Here is a 19,878-nt window from a genome sequence, read left to right as displayed (position 1 = left end):
GCTTCAATAGGAAGTGGCAGTTTTAAGCACCCCAGGGGATTACAGCATTACTCCTCCAAGGGGGTTAACACTCCTCCCTTCCCTCCTCCAGGGCCAGATTGTTTTGGGGGGTGCCAGGACCTCAAAGAGGCCTGTCCGTCTAACTAGGAGGCATAAACCCAACTAAAGCCTGCAAAATTGGGAGGTTAATTGGTTCATTTGAAAAAGACACCTGGTCTGTCCAAAGCTCAAGTTAATATGACCCCAGGAGGGCAAAGATGCTCTTTCTCTCTTGCCTGTGATCTGCACTCACACAGTGTACACACCTGTTCTCTTTATGGCCATGTGGCCCATGGCCTCCAGGAGGGAGGCTGAGTACCACAGCACAGCAATGGACTACAGCTGGAAACACACACTAGGCTAGCTTGACCCTGCTAGCTTGACCCTGGACTATACTTGAATATGGAGCATAGACTCCGAGCAGTGGCCTTCATCCTGGCCTTATTAAAAACAAGATTGGAACTTCTATACGGTAAGACAAAGAAAGATGGGATATTGGGAAGTCAGGAGGGGAATGTCCTTAATTACATCATCAATAAACCATACCACAGAGCCACATCATTCCCTGTGGGCCTCAGGACATTTTGTGTGTGTTGATAATGCAAGAACCCGGCTTCCACTGATAACAACGGATCTGATGCTATTTCCAAGTAGATAGTGTCAGAACTAAATGAAATTGTAGATGACAAGCTGCCGTCACAGAATTGCTTGGCGTGGAAAATCTGCCCCCTCCCCACATGTGGTGACCAAAAACGTCGTAAGTGAAGTATTAAGTAAGAGTAATGTAGAGAGCAGAGGGGCTGTTAGCAGTGGGATTTGCTAGAACGGTCCTGGCTCAGGACAACATGTGATTGGGGCAGAGAAAGAATGGAAGGGCAGGAGATAAAGAACCTTGACTCCCTAGTGACCACGTGGTCATCCAGGGTAGGAAGCATCAGCTATGTTGCTCTCAGTTCCTAACAGCAAAAATTACCAAGGAGTTAGCTTCACAACTTCGCTCGGGGAGAGAACCTTCAAGAGACCTTCAGCTCCTGCATTTTTTAAACAAAAGAAAGGAACAAATTGTTTCTGCCATCTAAATTATGAACATGATGTTGAGGCAACTGAGATGTCTGCCAAACAGTGCCAGTCCCATCATGCATAGGTGGGGCCCGTGCCCAGAACCCAATAGAATTACCCAGCAGTGGTTAGATTTCCAAGCAGAGCATCCTATAGTTAAAAAGCAAAACCTAACCAGGATGTGTAGATATTTATGGTTAGAGAGAAATAGAGAAAGAAAGAAGAAAAGAAAGAAAAAAGGACAAAGTCACTCACAGAGGGTACGAGAGGACCCCCAGTTCTTAACAAGTAGAAAACCAAAGAGCAATTTTTAAAGACCTGACAAGAAAATATTTGTTCCAAAGAAAACACACCTTCTTTGTTTATTGGTAGACTCCATTTATTTTTACATTATTGTAGAAATTTTAGATTTAAAAAGGGGGCCCTGGCTGGTGTGACTCAGTGGATTTAGTGCCGGCCTGCAAACCAAATGGTCATGGGTTAGAATCCCAGTCAGGGCACGGGCCTGGGTTGCAGGCCAGATCCCCAGTAAGGGGTGTGCAAGAGGCAACCACACACTAATGTTTCTAACCCTATCTCTCCCCATCCCTTCCTCTCTCTCTAAAAATAAACAAATAAAACCTTCAAAAATAAATGGAGTAGAGTTAGGCTCCAACAGGAGACATAGCACTTTCATCTTTCTCAATGAAAAAAGCCCTAAAAGAATATTTTATATGCTCTTAACAGAACACTCTCACTTTTTTGTTCTTATAACTTCTTTGGCTGTTTTAAATATTTCCTTTGCCTAATATTTAAGGCCTATGGAACACACATAATATGACCAAGTGAAAAAAATAGACCCATATTACAATTATATATGGAGTTCATAAAGACTTTCCTCTAAGATAAATTTCTCAAATTCTCTTAATAATTTTAGCTAGGCATTGTAATAAAAAGAATACTATATTTGATATATATAATATTTATTTATCCTCAAGATCAGCTGCTTTAAATCACTGAATGTGTTGATAATATGTCACTATATAAAACTGTAAAATCTATTGCCAATGGAATTTTTAGCAGCTGTAAAAAATGATGCTATATAAGGATAGTTAATGGTATGAAAATGTGTCCATATGTAAACTAAGTAAAAATATAGTACTTTATGCATATATTCCATACTTTTATAAAATACAGTCTATACCATATATGTATATGACTAATAGATACATATATTAGGATAACATTATAATAGTTAAGGCTTATTTTTGTTCCTCTTATTCCTTCTCTATATTTTCAACTCTTCTGAAATTCTATGAAATCTTGGAGAATACTGTCTGTACCTAAATATAATCCATGTCCAATAAGTGTGTTAATCAATTAATTCAGTTCTTTGAAGACTTCAGTCATTTTAGTGCTGAAGCTAAATGATCCAAAACAAGCAGGTGTGCCGAGTGGTCGGGTTTTGAAACTTCACGTAGACATTGCTTAAGCTTGACCTCTAACGTCTGCAGCATGTGTTCAAGCATCCTCCTCACTTTAGGAACTACGAACAGAGAAAAGCAACAGATGGTGACAGCTATGACTGTCAAGATGCCAAGCTCAGGAATGGAATTTTGACTTCAAGACTATTTTCCAGGAGGGCAACAATATCTGGAGAATCTAAGCACAAAACTTACCAAAATGCAAGGGTTTGGGGTAAAAGAAAAGGTGACTATGTAAGCTCTTATAGTTTAACATGAAACGTTTAGGGTAAATTAAGAAAAAATCAAAAATTGAATCAAATTTCCAAAGTAGATTACAGAGCCTTTGTCTAGACTTCCTTAAAAGTAAAATATGATTTGACAGTATAATTCACTTTTTATTATTATGTATAATAAAGATCCATGGCCATCACAGATCTTTCGCCATTTTCTCTCTGGCTCCAACATTATCATCTAGCTATCAATGAGTGTATTTTCAGAAGAATAAAAATTAACATTACCGTTAGCTTAAATGAAGTGTAGTTCATAAAGTTAAATTTTCTGTTGAAAAAGTTTATAGCATTTTCTGAAAGCAAATCAAATGACTTATGGTAAAATGTAAAGTTTGAGTTTTGAAGACAGGCAAATTAGCATTTTAATCTGCCTGTCACGCTTATTATTAACAGTGTAACCTGGAGAAATTTCCTGATTTGGGACCTTGATTTCCTTGTCTGTAAATTGGCATCTACTCATGAGTTTCTCTCGAGTTTGAAGGCTCTTTATTGATGTGGTTTCTTCCACCATGACTATACATGATGACATTTTCGTACTATGGTTTCTGCACACAATTAATTACCTTTTCTGAAGTTTACAGGTAGAAGTACACAACAAGCAATAGCATAACCCAATGATTCCTCAATTTTCTTTGAAGATTGGGGTACACACTCTAAGGTAGCCCCCAATGGTCCCTGCCTTCTAGTATTCATTCCCTCTAGTCTCTGTGCTTTAAATGTGCACTAGACCTAGTGATTCATTGCTAATGAACAGAATCAAGTGAGAATGATGGTGTGCGACTTGGAGACTCAGTCATACAAGGCAGTGTGGTCTCTTTTTCTCTCTCTCTTTACATGCTCCGGGGGAAGCCGTGTTGTGAGCAGCTCCATGGAGATATCCACGTTTGAGGAACTAAAGCTTCCAGCTCATAGCCATGTGAGTGAGCTTGGGAGTGAATCTTTCAGCTCAGTCAAGTACTCAGAGACTTTGACAGCTTGACTTCAGAAACCTCTGAGGCAAACCTACACAACTGATCTGCTCCCAAGTTCCTGCCCTTCATAAGCTGTGTGACATAATACATATTTCTTGTTCTAAGCTGCTAAATGTTGAGGTAATGTGGTATGTAAAAACAGATAAGTAATACACAGAACAAATACCAAATCACAAAGTTGGTAGGGTCTATAGGCAAAGTGCCACTTTCAAGGAAGACAGAAGTGTCTATAATATTACTACATTTATTTGAAAATCAAAGAAAAAATTTGATTGTTTTAACAAATGGACTGTCATATCAGGCCATGGCAGAGATTTTTCTCCCAGGTTTTTACACTCATTCTCTCTAGGAACTTGGGACAAGTATCCCAGACTGTATGGGATGACATCTGGGTCACACCCTACATTATAGTACACTACATCTTATATCCACTTAGCATTTTTAATTTGATATTTACTATGACACTGAATACCTGTGACACATAATAATTCATAATTTCCCAAAAGCCTGCATTTGAATCACACTTTCTGTGAGTTACACGCCTGCTTCTCCTATAGCTCGACCCATTCCTCTCACTCCCCATCCCATATGCAGTTACCATAAAGTATACAGGCTACAGTGCTCTTTGCAAATTTCCAACATTCTAGCAACATAATATCCGGGGTACAACAGATTGCACTAAATCAGGGTCCTTCTCATTGGCAAATAGTTTAGATGTCAGGACATAGAGCAAGCACCTTAGTTTTCTCGTATGTCAGAATGAATTTGCCACTACTGGAGAACTCAGACTAGGGCTCTTGTCACTCATTTTGTACAAGAATCAAACTCCTTAAGCTAAGTTTAAGTCCCCATTTTTCGAAGGGGCTGTTGTGCCTTGAAAACTGAAGTCTTAATAGGCTTGGTGGCATCTCTCTCCAGCTGACTCCAGCAGCACATTGATTCTACAGGGAAGAAAGGGTCACAAAGTGGCCTGGACCAGGGTAGAGAGGCACAAAAAATTTCATGAAAAAACAAACAAACAAAAGCCCCAAATACTCCGCTCTACATTACCTTTAGCTGCTATCTGGCATCTGTTCTTCCTTTGCTTGTTAACAATCTCACAATTTTTATTCAGGTGACCTCTCCTGTTATATACAGCTTACGGGTGTTTAGGGATGCTCTAGGGGTGAGGCGTGCTGTTTAGGTTTTAGATAATTAGCCTAATTTGATCACTTGGCCACAAATTAATCCAAGGATGAAGCAAGGACTTCACTTAGATTGGTCTAGTCATAGGAATGCCCAGTATATTACTGAGACTTGTGAGTCAGTTTTTCCCACTGAATATGAGTCCGCAAAGATGAAACTTCAGGAGTTTTAGGAAACCAAATTGAGATGAAGAGGACAGAACCAGTCTGAGAATGAAGTCACCCCAGAGGGAGCAGAATTGGGAGATTGATCCTTATTGATTATTTGAGCCCTTGATCCAATCATACCTATAGCTAGATATAGTACAGAAATGTTGTTACTTGAACCACAAAATTTTCTCTAGTTTGGATTAGATTTCTTGTCACTTGTAAAAAAAATATTCCTAACCAATAAGTGTTTCCTGTCATAGCAGAATTCTAGTGGATCCTACGCAGATTAAACCCACCCTTTGAAACACTCACCGCACAAATACAAAATTATAATTAAACCAATTTCTCTATTGAAAAAATTTCCAACAATTATTTATATACATAATATAATGCACTAAATGATACTAAATTTATTTACTGTGGCAAGGCAATGAGAAGACTGGACTTTCAAAGCCCTTCAAATCACAGCTAGGAATTATTTGTTTCCCTGTAAGATGAAACTCAAAAATTGGTCAACAGCAGAACCATGCTGAGGTGCAAGGTGTGTGACAACCAGAGTTCAGGACGTAACTGAAAATCAGAGTTATTCAAAGTGTTTGGCTTTAATAGTTATCTAAATCAACTACCTGATAAAAAATGTTTGCAAAAAAAGTTCTGTGTTAAAAACAAGAGAATGTCTGTCCGTGTACTGATCTAGGCAAAGGGTGAGCAAGACAAGAAACTTTTGGACTCTAGGAATCTCACAAAGACCACTTCAGCCTCCTGGAAACTCCACATCGTACTCTTATGTGCTCAAAGAAGTCTTTCCACTGCCCTAAGAACTGACACTATACCATCTCTGTTCTCATCCCCACCTCCCTTCTTACCCACTCCTCCCTTCCTTCCCTCCCTCCTTTCCCCATCCCCTTCTCTTTCCTTCCTTCTCCTCCTCTTCCTCATATTCTTTCTCCTCCTTTTTCCTTCTCTTTATTTTATTTTCCTTTCCTCAATTCCATCCTCTGGAGTACACCATTTATATTCCACCATTTATATTTCAACATCTTTCTAATCCCCAGTTTTCTCATATTTTTCCCAGATTGAAATATTCTTCATTTATTTTTTTTAAACTATTGACAAAGTCTGTAGCTATGTATTTTTTTTAAAGAGTGTTTTTTAAAAATATTTTATTTATTTATCTTTTTAGAGGGGAAGGGAAGGAGAGAGGAAAGAAACATCAATGTATGGTTGCTTCTCGTGCATCCCCTGCAGGGAACTGGCCCCCTGCTGGAAAATGGCCTGCAACCTAAGCATGTGCCCTGACTGGGAATCGAACCGTGATCGTCTGGGAAATATTCTTCATTTAACAATCTCTGCTGATCTTGCTGAACTGGAAAGACCTGCGGCTGCTTCCATTGTACCATTTTCACTGACTATCCGGGGTTCCCTCTTTCCTGACGTTGTGGCCGTGTGCTGTGATGAATGTCTTGGGGGTCCAGTTATAAGAGCTATGAAGTTTCCAGCACCCATTTGGTGAAAGCCATTGTCGTTTTGGCTTCTATCGCAGCACTGACCTTGAAGACATTCACCTTCCTTCTACATTAAATTTGTACACAAATCTTATTAACAGCTTTTTGATTAAGCTTCTGGAGCACAATTAGCATTCTTTGGGATAAACATTTTAACTATGTTGTCCTCTCCTTGGAATAAATAAACTACAGATTTTCCTGATTATAAAAGAAAGAAATAAAAGGGAAAAATTCATTTGTATACAAATGCTCTTATTAAATGCTTTGTGGATGCAATTAGGATTCAGGAAAGGAAAAGGGACATATGTATCTTTCATGTTCTGGTTAAATATCTCATTCTAACACTCACTGTCTTAATGATGTCAGAAGTGAGTGAGTGAGAGAGAAATATAAAAGAAAAATGTTCTCTCTCCCTCTGAGGTAGGAAGGTTTAGAAATTACATATATATTCTGGAGGTGGGAAATGGTTTTTTATTCTAGCTGGGAAAAATCCCAATAACTTTCCTAATTTAGGAAATTATACTTATTAACAAGTGTTCATTTTTATAGAAAGTGATCTAAAAATAATGTTTGGTACCACTGCAACATTCCTCAAGCAAAATATTCTCTATGAAATATATATAGATATAACACATACACACACTCAAGTCACATAACCACAGATTAATTACTCCATCAAAGTCATTTAGTCACCAGAATATCTCCCTTTCACCATCTGCATTCCATCACTAAATGCCTTTTCTGGATAGATAAACCTTCAAACCAGCTGATACTCGACTGAATGTTGACCCTCTGTTTTTTTGAGTAAGCTGAACATTATCAATTTATTTCAAAAGAATCCCACTTCCCAGGTTTTCCCACTAAATCACCGTGTGCATCAGTGCTGTAAGTGGGTTACAGGAAACATTAGCACTAGCACTTGTTGCAAACTATCAAAGCCACAAATGGTTAGATCCTAGATCAAGAGAGGCTGAGGAAGGCTAATGCAGTGAAATAGCCTATCACCTCTTTGTAACCATCACCCAAAAGGAAAAGCACAGCTTTTTCATGACTCTCCAAACCACAAATAAGCTAAAAGTGAAATGACATGCCAGAATTCCTTATTGATGCCTTTTATCCTCCATAATATTAAATGGACTAGACAGTACATGACATTATAAGATAGGACAAACCTCTTGAACTGTAATTTACTGTGACTTTAAGAGCTGACAACTATGGGTATATGATGTTACTACAGAAAATATCTCCCATGAGCCCTAACATTATCACAGGCATATCCAGATACAGCAACATCATTAACATCATTTATCTTCACTGAATACATGGCTTTCACCTTCAGATCATCTGTTACTCATGTAAATGTGGAGCTTTTGTTCAAGTATTTCAAAAGTCAAATGACCCACATATTTTCTCTTAAGAGCTCATCTTGTGCTCTCAATTTATGTTATTTATTGAATTACTGACATTCCTCCCCCAGAGATTTCTCAAGCAAAAGCAGAGCCATTTCATTTGCCTCTATTTCTAGATACCTCAAATAAAGACTACACCACAATAAACATTCAATGCATGTTAACTGAAAACATCAATAAATGGACCTTTGATTCTGAATACTAGGTAAAGTACCTATATGTAGCAGATAAAAAAATAAAGGAAAGGGAAAAAAGCTTGTTAAATGTCATTACATCTGGAGCATAAAGAGATTGCCAAAATGCAAACACGCCTTCGTTGAATTATCGTGGTCTTAAAAGTCAACATATTTGATTATATTTTGGGGCATAAGTGCAATAACAATCATTTAGTTATTGATTTGTAGTTTTAACGTGGAGCCTCCTATAGTGGTTTTAAACTTGAAAGGGTTGATCGATAGTCTAAATAGTGTATCGATCTTGGCATGTATTGAAACTATGATATCTCCACACACTGGGAACCTCTGGCCTGGATTACATACCCTAAGAATACAAGAAATGGGACCTTTGCACCACCTTGACTAATAAGAACAAAGTTTGTTCAGTGGTATTAGGAATATTATCCATTAATTCCTCCCAAACCATTTTATTGACTCCAGTGACAGAAAACCACCCTCCGCCTAACACACTTCTTCCCTTTCAGTGGGCTCTTCATTTCTTACAATTTCAGTCAAGTGAACAGAAGATCTTTAATAAGTATTATATGTTTATATAAAAAAGATTAAAGCATCCCTGCTTAGAAGAGATTTTTCATGGAGAAAAGGAGGCTCAGTGTAGGATGTAATACGCTGTACTCGTAAGGCCTTCCTAAAGCAAATTTTAATTCAAATATTTATTAAGCACCTACTCTGTACCATGCAGTGTGCTGTGCACAGAGGATGTAGACAAGGTTTCTTTCTTTTTAAAATTGATTTTTGAGAGAGAGAGAGGAAAAGGGAGAGGAGAGAGAGAGAAATATTGATTTGTTGTTTAACTCATTTGTGCATTCATTGGTTCATTCTTGTATGCACCCTGACTGGGAATCGAACCTGCAACCTTGGCATATCAAGACCACACTCTGAGTTACCTGGCCAGGGACAGGCAAAGTTTTTTTTTTTTTTAATTTCATGGGCTCCTCACATTCAAAGGTAAGCCAAAAGACAACAATCAAGTAACAAAAAGAAAATATTAGGAAGTGAAAATGCTGTGGTAAAAAAGAAATCACTGAAATCCAAAGATAACTATTCACTATTAGATTTTTTCAACATCAACCACAGATGAAAGCATCAGAATCAGTCAAGTGCAATACTTACTACCACAATTACATTTGCTGCTGGGATTGGAAGGTTTTCCACTTCAAGATCTTGACCAGCCACAGCCAACAGATTGAGAGATGAATCATACGCAGGTCTAGGAAATGCTGACTTAACAATTGTGTGGTGTTTACTTATTCGAGCTTCAGAAGAGGAAGGTTTATACATCTTTTGTGGAGCTATATCCAGACTCTTCTCAATGTCTTGTGAACGGTGATAAAGGAATGCTGGCTTCCCACTCTTCTTATGATGAAGGGCCAAAAAGTGATCATTATTTCCTGAAAAGCATCCTAAAATGGGGAAGAAACAAAAATAAAAATCAAAGGCCTTATTCAGTAGGATGAGTAGAACTATCGGATATTGAGAGTTATTCATTCTAAGCAGCTAAAAGACTTGTGAAGGATTCAGATTAGTCTCCATCCTTTTCCCCTGCTTTGTTGTCCCCAACAAATAGAATGCACTGATGATACGGTGGCATCACAGAGTGGGTGTGGTTGGAAAAAGTCCTGTTAGATACTTTAATACCTCTTTTAGTCAGGAATTTCTTCCTTTATCTAAACCCACAGTTTTAACACCTTGTTGAGACTCTGTTCCCATATGTCCTATCTGTTCAAATGACAATCATTTATTTAGGCTTTCCTGCCTTTAATCAATAACATGTCATATAATTCTTATTTAATAGTTATCTTATTTGGGTTATATTATAATTATATATATATATATAAGCATATATATATATATATATGCTTCTAGAGTATTTTAAACTTACTGAAGGCACAAATCTGAGCACACTCATTGTAGTAGCATCTTCTAAGTCTACAACAATACCCATTGTCTCCTTCTTACTTAGTAATATGGCCATCCAGATAAAGCAATACATTCACCTTTATTTCTTCTATTAGGTAACTATCTATTGGTTGAATAATTCCTCTATTTGTCATTGGCCACAGGAGGAAATAGATAACATATGCATGTTAGCAAAAAATTATCACTAATTCAAACAACAATTAGAAAAGCAAACATATGCCCTGGCTGGTGTAGCTCAGTGGACTGAGCGCAGGCCTGTGAACCACATGATCGCGGTTCAATTCCCAGTCAGGGCACATGCCTGGGTTGCGGGCCAGTTCCCAGCAGGGGACTCACAAGTGGCAACTATACATTGATATTTCTCTCCTTCCCTTCCCCTCTAAAGATAAATAAATAAAACCTTAAAAAAAGAAAAGCAAACATGATCTTTTATACAACATAATAAGCAGGATGAGCAGATCACAATGTGGTAATGCCCCCAACATAGTGCCTAGGAACTGTAGGCACCCCAGATTTTCCCTTGATAGGCTTATGGCAACAAAATCTGTACAAGTGTTCACAGATAATTACTCTCCTGGCAGAATCTCAGACAGACTGAATTGTGTGGCTCTAGGACACAGGTCATTTTCCCTTGCACACCCACCAGAGCAGAACCTTCCCTTCATATAGCCAAATCTTGGTCCATTTGTTTCTGATAAACTTTGCTAACCTCACACTGATGACTCCCTGAGACCCCATCCCAACACAAAGGTATACAAACACCCAGTGGGTGGCAGCTTGACTAGATATACCTGGGGACATTTGCCAAGTGACCTCAGACCCAGCATCAAGTTGGAACCTGTATCAATCTGGTAAACTCCACATGCCCCTACCTGGTGTCTCACTGTGAACCCACCTCATGCTACTTGAATAGAGCCAGAGGCTCTTTTAGTGACTAAGTCTGATAGGCAGCCAGCAGGTAAAGGAGGGTTAGGTGAATTTGGGAGTACCTTGGGACTTTTATTGACCTGCCCCTGGGGGACAGAGCCAGCTTTGGTGTGCAACTTAGTCTCTCCTACACACACCCAGACTCAGCAGAGGAAGCCACAAGTATGGATCATTTGTAAGTACAATCAGGTTGCCCAGGACCAGTCACATGTTGCATATGACATTGGTCTGCACCAGAGCCTCTCCCAAAAGGCCCAGAACACAAACACTCAGTGCTCAGCTTCAGACAACATCAGAACAGGATCCAATTAGCTTCATAAGCTGAATATCCAAAGGGAGATCTCTCTTCAGGTACCAGATCCTTCTGATGCAAATTCTGCCTCATGTGGCAAGCACCTGTACAGCAGCTTGCAGGCTGTGGTTGGTGTTGAGCTTCACAGTCAGTCAGCCTGAGGATTGATCTCACACATGAATGGGCCAATAGCAAACCAGACTCAATTACAACACAAGAGCCCACATAACCCACACAAAGAATATTCCTGGAGGACCCAGCACAAGTGATCAAGAAGACTGTACCACTGGACCCTACAGGTCACCTACTACATTAGGTCACCTGACAAAACTGGGAGTCAAAACAGATCTCTCTAATACCCAGAAACAAATGCAAAGAGACAGCCAAAAACATCCACCAAATGAAAGAACAGGAGAAATCTTCAGAAAAAGAGCTAAATGAAATGGAGACAAGCAACTTATCAGATACAGAATTAAAAAATATGGTTATAAGAAGGTAGTTAGTGAAAAAGAACATTGAAATCATTGAAAATAACTAGTTGGAAATGAAGAATACAGTATTGGAAATAAGAATACACTAGGAGGTTGGATGATGCAGAGGATCAAATCAGTGATTTGGAAAAAAAGGTTTGAAAAAACACCCAATCAGAGCAGCAAAAAGAAAAAAGAATTAACAAAAATCATGACAGGTTAAAGGACCTTTGGGATAATCAAGCATAACAACATCTGCATATAAGGAAACCAGAAGGATAAGCGAGCAAGCAAGGGATCAAGAATATATTTGGAGACATCATTAATGAAAACTTCTAAAACCTGGTGAAGGAAAAAGACACACAAGTTCAGGAAGTGCAAGAGTTGCAAAAAAAGGTGACCCCTAAAGAGGCGCACACCATAATTAAAATGGCAAAGGGTAAAGACAAAGAGAGAATCTTAAAAGCAACAAGAGAAAAGCAGTTAGCTTAGAACAAGGGAGTTCCCATTACACTGTCATCTGATTTCTCAACAGAAACATTTTAGGCCAGAAAGAATTGTCATAAAATATTCAAAGCTATGAAAACCAAGGACCTACAATGAAGACTGCTTTACTCAGCAAGGCTATCATTTAAAGTTGAAGGAGAAATAGAGAGCTTTCCAGAGAAGAAAAAGCCTGTAAATATTTTTGCACCCAACATAGGAGTACATATGTTAGGAGTACTCCTAAATATGTAAAGCAAATCTTGATGGACATAAAGGGAGAGATCGACAGCAACACAGTCATAGTAGGGAATTTTAACACACCATTGACATCAATAGACAGATCTTTCAAAAATAAAGTTAACAAGGGACTGATGGCCTTATATGATACACTAGGTCAGATGGATTTAATTGATATCTTCAGAGCATTTCACCCGAAAGCAGCAGTATACATTCTTTTCAAGTGCACATGGAACATTTTCTAGGATTGACCACACTTTAGGACATGAAACAAGTTTTGATAAATTTAAGAAGACTGAAATCATAACAGCATCTTCTTGACCATTATGGTATAAAACTAGAAATCAATCACAAGAAAAACTGAAAAACACACAAAGACATGGAGGCTAAATAACATGCTATGAAAGAATGAACAGGTTAACAATAAGATCAAGGAAGAAATCAAAAGATATTTTGACACAAGTGAACATGAGAACACAACAACCCAAAATTTATGGTACACAGCAAAAGCAGTTCTAAGAGAAAAAATTCATAGCATTATAGACCTATCTCAAGAAACAAGAAAAATCTCAAACAAACTAACTTTATACTTACAGGATTGAAAAATAATAACGAATAAAGTCCAAAGTGATTATAAGAAAGGAAATAATAAGGATCAGAGGAGAAATAAACAAAACAGAGTCTAAAAAAATACAAAAGATGCCCTGGCTGGTGTAGCTCAGTGGATTGAGCGCTGGCCTGCGAACCAGAGGATCACGGTTCGATTCCCAGTCAGGGCACATGCCTGGGTTGTAGTCCAATTCCCTGCAGGCCAACTCCCGGCAGGGGATGCACAAAAGGCAACCATACATTGACGTTTCTCTCCCTCTCTCCTTCCCCTCTAAAGATAAATAAATAAATAAAATCTTTAAAAAAATAAAATAAAAAAAAATTAAAAAATACAAAAGATCAATGAAACTAAGAGGTGGTTCTTTGAAAAGATAAACAAGATTAACAACCTTTAATGAGACTCACCAAAAATAAAAATAAAAAGACAGAGAGAGAGAGGGCCCAATTACATAAAGTCAGAAGTGGAAGAGGAAAAGTAACAACTGACACCACAGAAAAACAAAGGATTGTAAGAAAATGTTATGAACAACTACGTGAAACAAATTGGGCAATCTGTGCAAAATGAATAAATTCCTAGATAATACGATCTTCTAAATCAGGAATAAGACATTCTGAACAGACAGATTACAGCTAATGAAACAGAGGCAGTAATCAGAAAACTTCCAACAAGCAAAAGTCCTAAACTGGATGGCTTCATGGGTGAGTTTTCACAAACAATCAAACAAAAACTAACACTTCTTCCTCTCAAAGTATTCCAAAAAATTTCAGAGGAGGGAAGATTCACAAGCTCATTTTACAAGACCAGCATTATTTTAATTCCAAAACCAGATAAAGACATTACAAAGAAAGAAAATTATAGGCTAATATCCCTGATGAATATGGATGCTAAAATCCTCAACAAAATATTAGCAAGGCAGATCCAGCAACACATGAGAAACATCATATACCATGATCAAGTGTAAATTATTCCAGAGATGCAAGGTTGGTATAATATATGCAAATCAATGTGATACATCACATAATCAGAATGAAGGATAAAAATCATGTGATCATATTAATATATGCAGAAAAAGTATTTGATAAAATCCAGCACCCATTTATGATAAAAACTTTCAGCAAAGTGAGGATAAAAGGAATATAGCTCAATATGATAAAGGCCATGTATGACAAACACACAGCCAACATCATACTCAATGGGCAAAAAGAAGTGTTTCTTTTAAGACTGTGGACAAGACAAGGAGGTCTGCTTTCATACTCTTATTCAACATAGTAGTAGAAGTCCTAACCATAGCAATCAGACAAGAAGAAATAAAAGGCATTTAAATTGGAAAGGAAGAAGTAAAGCTGTCATTATTTGAAGATGATAGGGTACTCTATATAGAGAACCATAAAGATTCCACTAAAACCCACTAGAACTGATAAATTAATTCAGTACAGAAGCAGTATACAAAATTAATTCCAGAAATCAGTTACATTTTTATACATCAATAATGAACTACAAGAAAGAGAAACCAAGAAAACAATCCCATTCATAAGTGCATCAGAAAACAAAAAAATACCTATGAATAAATTTAACCAAGGATGTAAAAGACTTATACTAAGAAAATTATAAGACAATGAGGAAAGAACCTGAGGAAGATACAAGTAAATAGAAGCATATACTGTGTCCAAGGATAAAAAGAATTTACATCATTAAAACAAAGATGTTAATCTCAAAAGTTATCTATAGATACAATGTAATTCCTATTAAGATACCAATGGTGTATTTCATAGAACTAGGACAAATATTCCAAATATTTATCCGGAACCACAAAAGACCCCCAATAACCATAGCAATCTTGAGAGAGAAGAACAAAGTTGGATATCAAACTATGTTACAAGGCCATAGTAATCAAAATGGCAAAGAACTGTCATGAAAACCGACACATAGATCAATGGAACAAAACAGAAAGCCCAGAAACAAACCCATGCCTTTATAGTCTATTAATATTTGACACAGAATGCAAAAACATACAATGAAGTAAAGATAAACTATTCGATGAATGATATTGGGAAAATTGGACAGATAGGTGCAAAAAAATGAACCTAGACCACCTTCTTACACCACACACAAGAATAAGCTCAAAGTGAATTAAAGCCTTAAATGTTAGCTTTGAAACCTTAAAAATCCTAGAAGAAAACATGGGCAGTGAGACCTTGGGCATTTCCCATAGCAATATTTTTTTCTAAAATATCACCTCAGGCAAGGAAAACAAAACAAAACAAAAAACAAATGGGACTACATCAAACTAAAAAGTTTTTGAACAGCAAAGGAAAGCATCAACAAAATTAACTCACTGAATGGAAGGAACATATTCACTGACATAATATGATGAGGGCTTAATATCCAAAATTATTAAGGAATTTGTAAAACTAGCACCAAAAACCCCAAATAATCCAATTAAGAAATGGGCAAATGAGCCCTGCCTGGCATGGCTCAGTGCTTGAGTGCTGGCCTGTGAATGAAGGGGTCACTGGCTCAATTCCTGGTCTAGGGCACATGTCTGTGTTGTGGGCCCAGTCGCCAGTGCGGGGCGCATGAGAGGCAACCACGCTTTGATCTTTCTCTCCCTCTCTTTCTCCCTTCCTTCTTCTCTCTAAAAAATAAATAAGTAAAATCTTAAAAAAAAAGAAATGGGCAAAGGACCTGAATAAACACTTTTTCAAAGCTGATATACAATCAATACACATATGAAAGGATACTCAACATCACTAATTATCATAGAAATGCAGATTAAAACCACAAGGACATATCTCCTCACACTTGTCAGAATGCCTATCATCACTAAATCAACAAACTAGTGTTACTGAGTGTGTAGAGAAAGGGGAACCCTCATGTACTGTTGGTGGGAATGCAGGTTGGTGTGGCCATGGTGGAAAGCAGTATGGAGTTACCTTACAAAATTATAAACAGGACTGCCATGTGACCCAGCAATTCCACTTCTGGGAATTTATCCAAAGAAACCTAAAACACTAATGTGAAAGAATATATGCACCCCTATATTCAATGCAGCATCATTTACAAAAGCCAAGATTTGGAAGCAGCCCGAGGGCCCATCAGTAGATGAATGGACAGAAAAGCTGTGGTACACTTGCACAGTGGAATAGCACTCAGCTGTAAAAAAAGAAGGAAGTCTTACCTTTTGTAACAACATGGATGGACCTGTACAGTACTGTGCTAAGTGAAATAAGCCAGTCAGAAAAACTGGTATGATATGATTTCACTTATATGTGGAATCTAAGAAACTAAATAAAGTAACAAACAAAGTGGAGACAGAATCATGGACACAGAGAACAGGCTGACAGCTGTCAGAGGGGAGGGGCTTAGGAGCTGAATGAGAAGGGTAAAGGGATTGGACAATGAAAAAAAGAGACTCACAGACACAGACAAATGTATGGTCAATGCCAGCAGGAAAGGGGGTGGGGAAGAGTCAAAGAGGGTAAAAGGGGAATAAATGGTGATTAAAGGAGGCTTGACTTGGGATGGTAAACACACATCACAATATACAGATCATGAATTGGAGAACTGTATACCTGAAACCTACATAATTTTATTAAGCAATGTCGCCCCAACAAATTCTATTAAAAATGGGCTAAAGACTTGAAAACTCTATGAAAGGCAATACATACATGGCAAATAATCAGTTTCCCAATCCTATTATCCAGTAAAGAAATGCATATTACAACTGTTATATGATGCCACTACAAACCTCTAAGAATTGGTAAAATAAAAATGGTCACAATAGGCAATGCTGGGGAGGCTCTGGAGTGACCGAAAGTCATACCTTGCTGGTGGGGATGCAAAATGGCAAAAGCACTATGGGAAATAGTTTGGCAGTTTCTTATCAAGTGAAAAATATACTTATCATGTGATCCAGCAATTTTATTTCTGTGTACTTACCACAGAGAAACAAAAGCTTATACTCACACAAAAATTTGTCAGCAAAGTTTTGTTTCCCCAAATGGAAACAACTCAAATGTCCTTCAATAAGTGAATGGGTACACAAACTGTGATACATCTATACAATGGAATGTTACTCATCAATAAAAAGGAATGAACTATCGGTCCACATTATTAACTTGGATGAATCTCAAAGGCTTTAGCCTGAATGAAATGAGACAGTTAAAAAGCCACATATTACATGATTGCATTTATATGTTATTCTCAGAAAGATCAAAACTATAGTGATGAGGATAGAAAAATGGTTATTAGAGGTTAGGGTCTAGGGAACGGTGACATAGCATGAAGGAGTTTTCTTCTAGTTATCAGACTTTTCTGTATTGTGGTAGTAGTTATATATATCCATACATATATTGAAATTCATAGAACCATGCAACAAAAAAGTCAATATTATGTTTTGTAAGCTATTTTTTTCACTCAGAAATATATCAAAGCTTCTTTTCTCATCACTCTATGTAAATATCATTAAAAGGTTGATAAACTTGCATAAAATAAGTTCAGTGTCTGTGTGTGTGGAAGAAAGCTAGGACTAATTGGACTGAGGAGTGAATGGGAGATAAAGGAGAAAACATAGGAATAATTCTTGCAACAAGTTTGGGTGCGATAAGAGAGTGACAGTGTGTTATCAGGGTGGGAAGGTAGGGCTGAGGGAATTGTTCTTTTTTTTTTTTTAAGATGGGAGAGATTTGAGTACATTTAATCAACAAAAGGAAGAAGATGTCCGAGAAGGAGTGGTTAGAAACATAGGGGAGAACAAGTGGAATAATCGTTAGACTGAGCTCCACAGAAGACCAGGGGAGGTGGGATCCAGAGTATAGGCAGGAGGGTTGGTCTTGAATTGGAGACTAAAGGGAGGTATTTCTTATATTATAATATTGAGATAGGGTATGTGTTGAAATGTTTGTAACCTATAAGGGCAACAGGGACTATCAAGAAGAGAGTAGGACTCCCCCCCTCCACCCCCCGTGGATTCATAGCTTATAATTGGCAGAGACCAGCTTGATCCAACATGGCAACTAATTGCAGTTTATAGTGACCCTCTAGCCTCTTTGTACTCTCTTTGTAATGTATGATTGGAAACAGGAAGTCCATAAAAATTCACAAAATGGCCCGTGGGGATTTTTCTGGAGAAGTTTCCACCCCTTTCCATTATTGTATGGTCTTCCCCTGGATTAAATGAGTCTCAATAAAAGAAGTAAATACCACCACGGAGCTGCTGCTCTGTCTGTAACCCACCCTGTCTCACTTCTTCACTTAAAACTTCATGCTGGCTCACGTTTGAATTTTTCCCCCCGCACAGAGCTAAGAACACACAGTGGGTTGTGGACCTTCAGGCGCAGGACCCCTGGAGCACCTCCATCAATACCAAGGAAAAGAGGAGATGGAGAATATTAATGGGTTTGATGGTAGAAGTTGAACAAGTTATCTTCTGACATTTTCTACTTTCTCTGTGTAGAAGGGGATGAAGTCATTTCCTAAGAGAAAGAGGACAAGGGAGAAAAATTGGGGGGGGGGGTTAAGGCAAACAAAGAATTAAAACAGTTCTTGTAAAGACTGAGGGAAAAGTAGATATGAGATGTCTAGTAGGATTCACCATTTTCATTATGAGTTCAATGACAATGTTCTCCACCTGTAGGTAATAAAGTGTCTCTCAGAATGTTTAGTAAATAGCTTGTCAAATATACTCATGTGCCTTAAAAATACAAGTACTCTTATTATAGAAGCAACATTTACATGAGAATAATGAGTTTTGGTGGTCACAAGATTCCACAGTTGAAATTTCATTCTGGATAAAACCTTGATAATCTCTTTAACGAATGAAAGAGAACTGTGTGAAACTGCAATGTTAAGTTAGAGCGCATTATGATTGCTTATTTCAAATTCAGTATTGGTAATTCCTGGATGCACGAGTAGAATAGTCTCATATACTCACTCTCAGAATAGATCATTGTACTACAAGTGTTTAAATCATTTGTAAAAGGAACAAAAGTATGAAACAGTAGTCTCTTAAGACCTGAAAAAGTGAACAGTCAAAAAACGCAGCTGATTATTTTGTGAAGGGACAACCATTGTTTTTAAACATTGCCAACACTTTCCTTTCTAGAAAGGAGAATAAATGGACAACATCAGAAATGCTGAGGCTTTCATTTGACTTGTAAATGCCTCTCAGATAAAAAAAAATACACGGTAAAAGTTTGCATAGAAAATGCCTACTGATACTCTGTGAAAGGAAAGAAACATACTTCTCAAAAAAGCAATGAATTAAGAGGTGAGGGACCTAGATTCTTGTTTCAGTCACCTCCCCCACCATTCTGAGCTTGTGGATGTGAAATCGAGAAACTCTCTTCTCCATCGTGGAGCCTTAGTTTTTTTCATGAGAAAATGAAGATTACTCTTCTGTATCTACGATGAGATTAGAAATGCATTTCAGAAAAAAAGGAACCCCAATTCACTTAGGTTTCACATGATGGCAATTTTTTCCTGAAAAGACAAGTTTTTCTATAAGTACAATAAAAGACTCTTTGGGAACTTCCAGGAGCAGGGATTTCCAGGGGTGGTATCTTTGCATGTAAGGAAGCTAAGTATTAAAACTATTCTTCCAGTTTTTCTGTATTTTTTGGTATCAGTCACCCAAGGGGTCCCCATGGT

General features: G+C 37.7%; 1 protein-coding gene across 1 annotated transcript in view; it reads right to left on the bottom strand.

Moving 5' to 3' along the window:
- Positions 1 to 19,878, bottom strand: part of PTPRR (protein tyrosine phosphatase receptor type R) — a 252,290-nt gene that overhangs the window by 216,556 nt on the left and 15,856 nt on the right. The window contains 1 exon segment of the mRNA XM_037049448.1: positions 9,402 to 9,691. Within this exon segment, the coding sequence (XP_036905343.1) occupies positions 9,402 to 9,691 (290 nt within the window).

The sequence above is a fragment of the Sturnira hondurensis genome, unplaced genomic scaffold (genome assembly GCF_014824575.4).
Source record: "Sturnira hondurensis isolate 20B ecotype Veracruz unplaced genomic scaffold, ASM1482457v3 Scaffold0006496, whole genome shotgun sequence".
Lineage (NCBI taxonomy): Eukaryota > Metazoa > Chordata > Mammalia > Chiroptera > Phyllostomidae > Sturnira > Sturnira hondurensis.
This window is presented reverse-complemented; position numbering and strand designations above follow the sequence as displayed.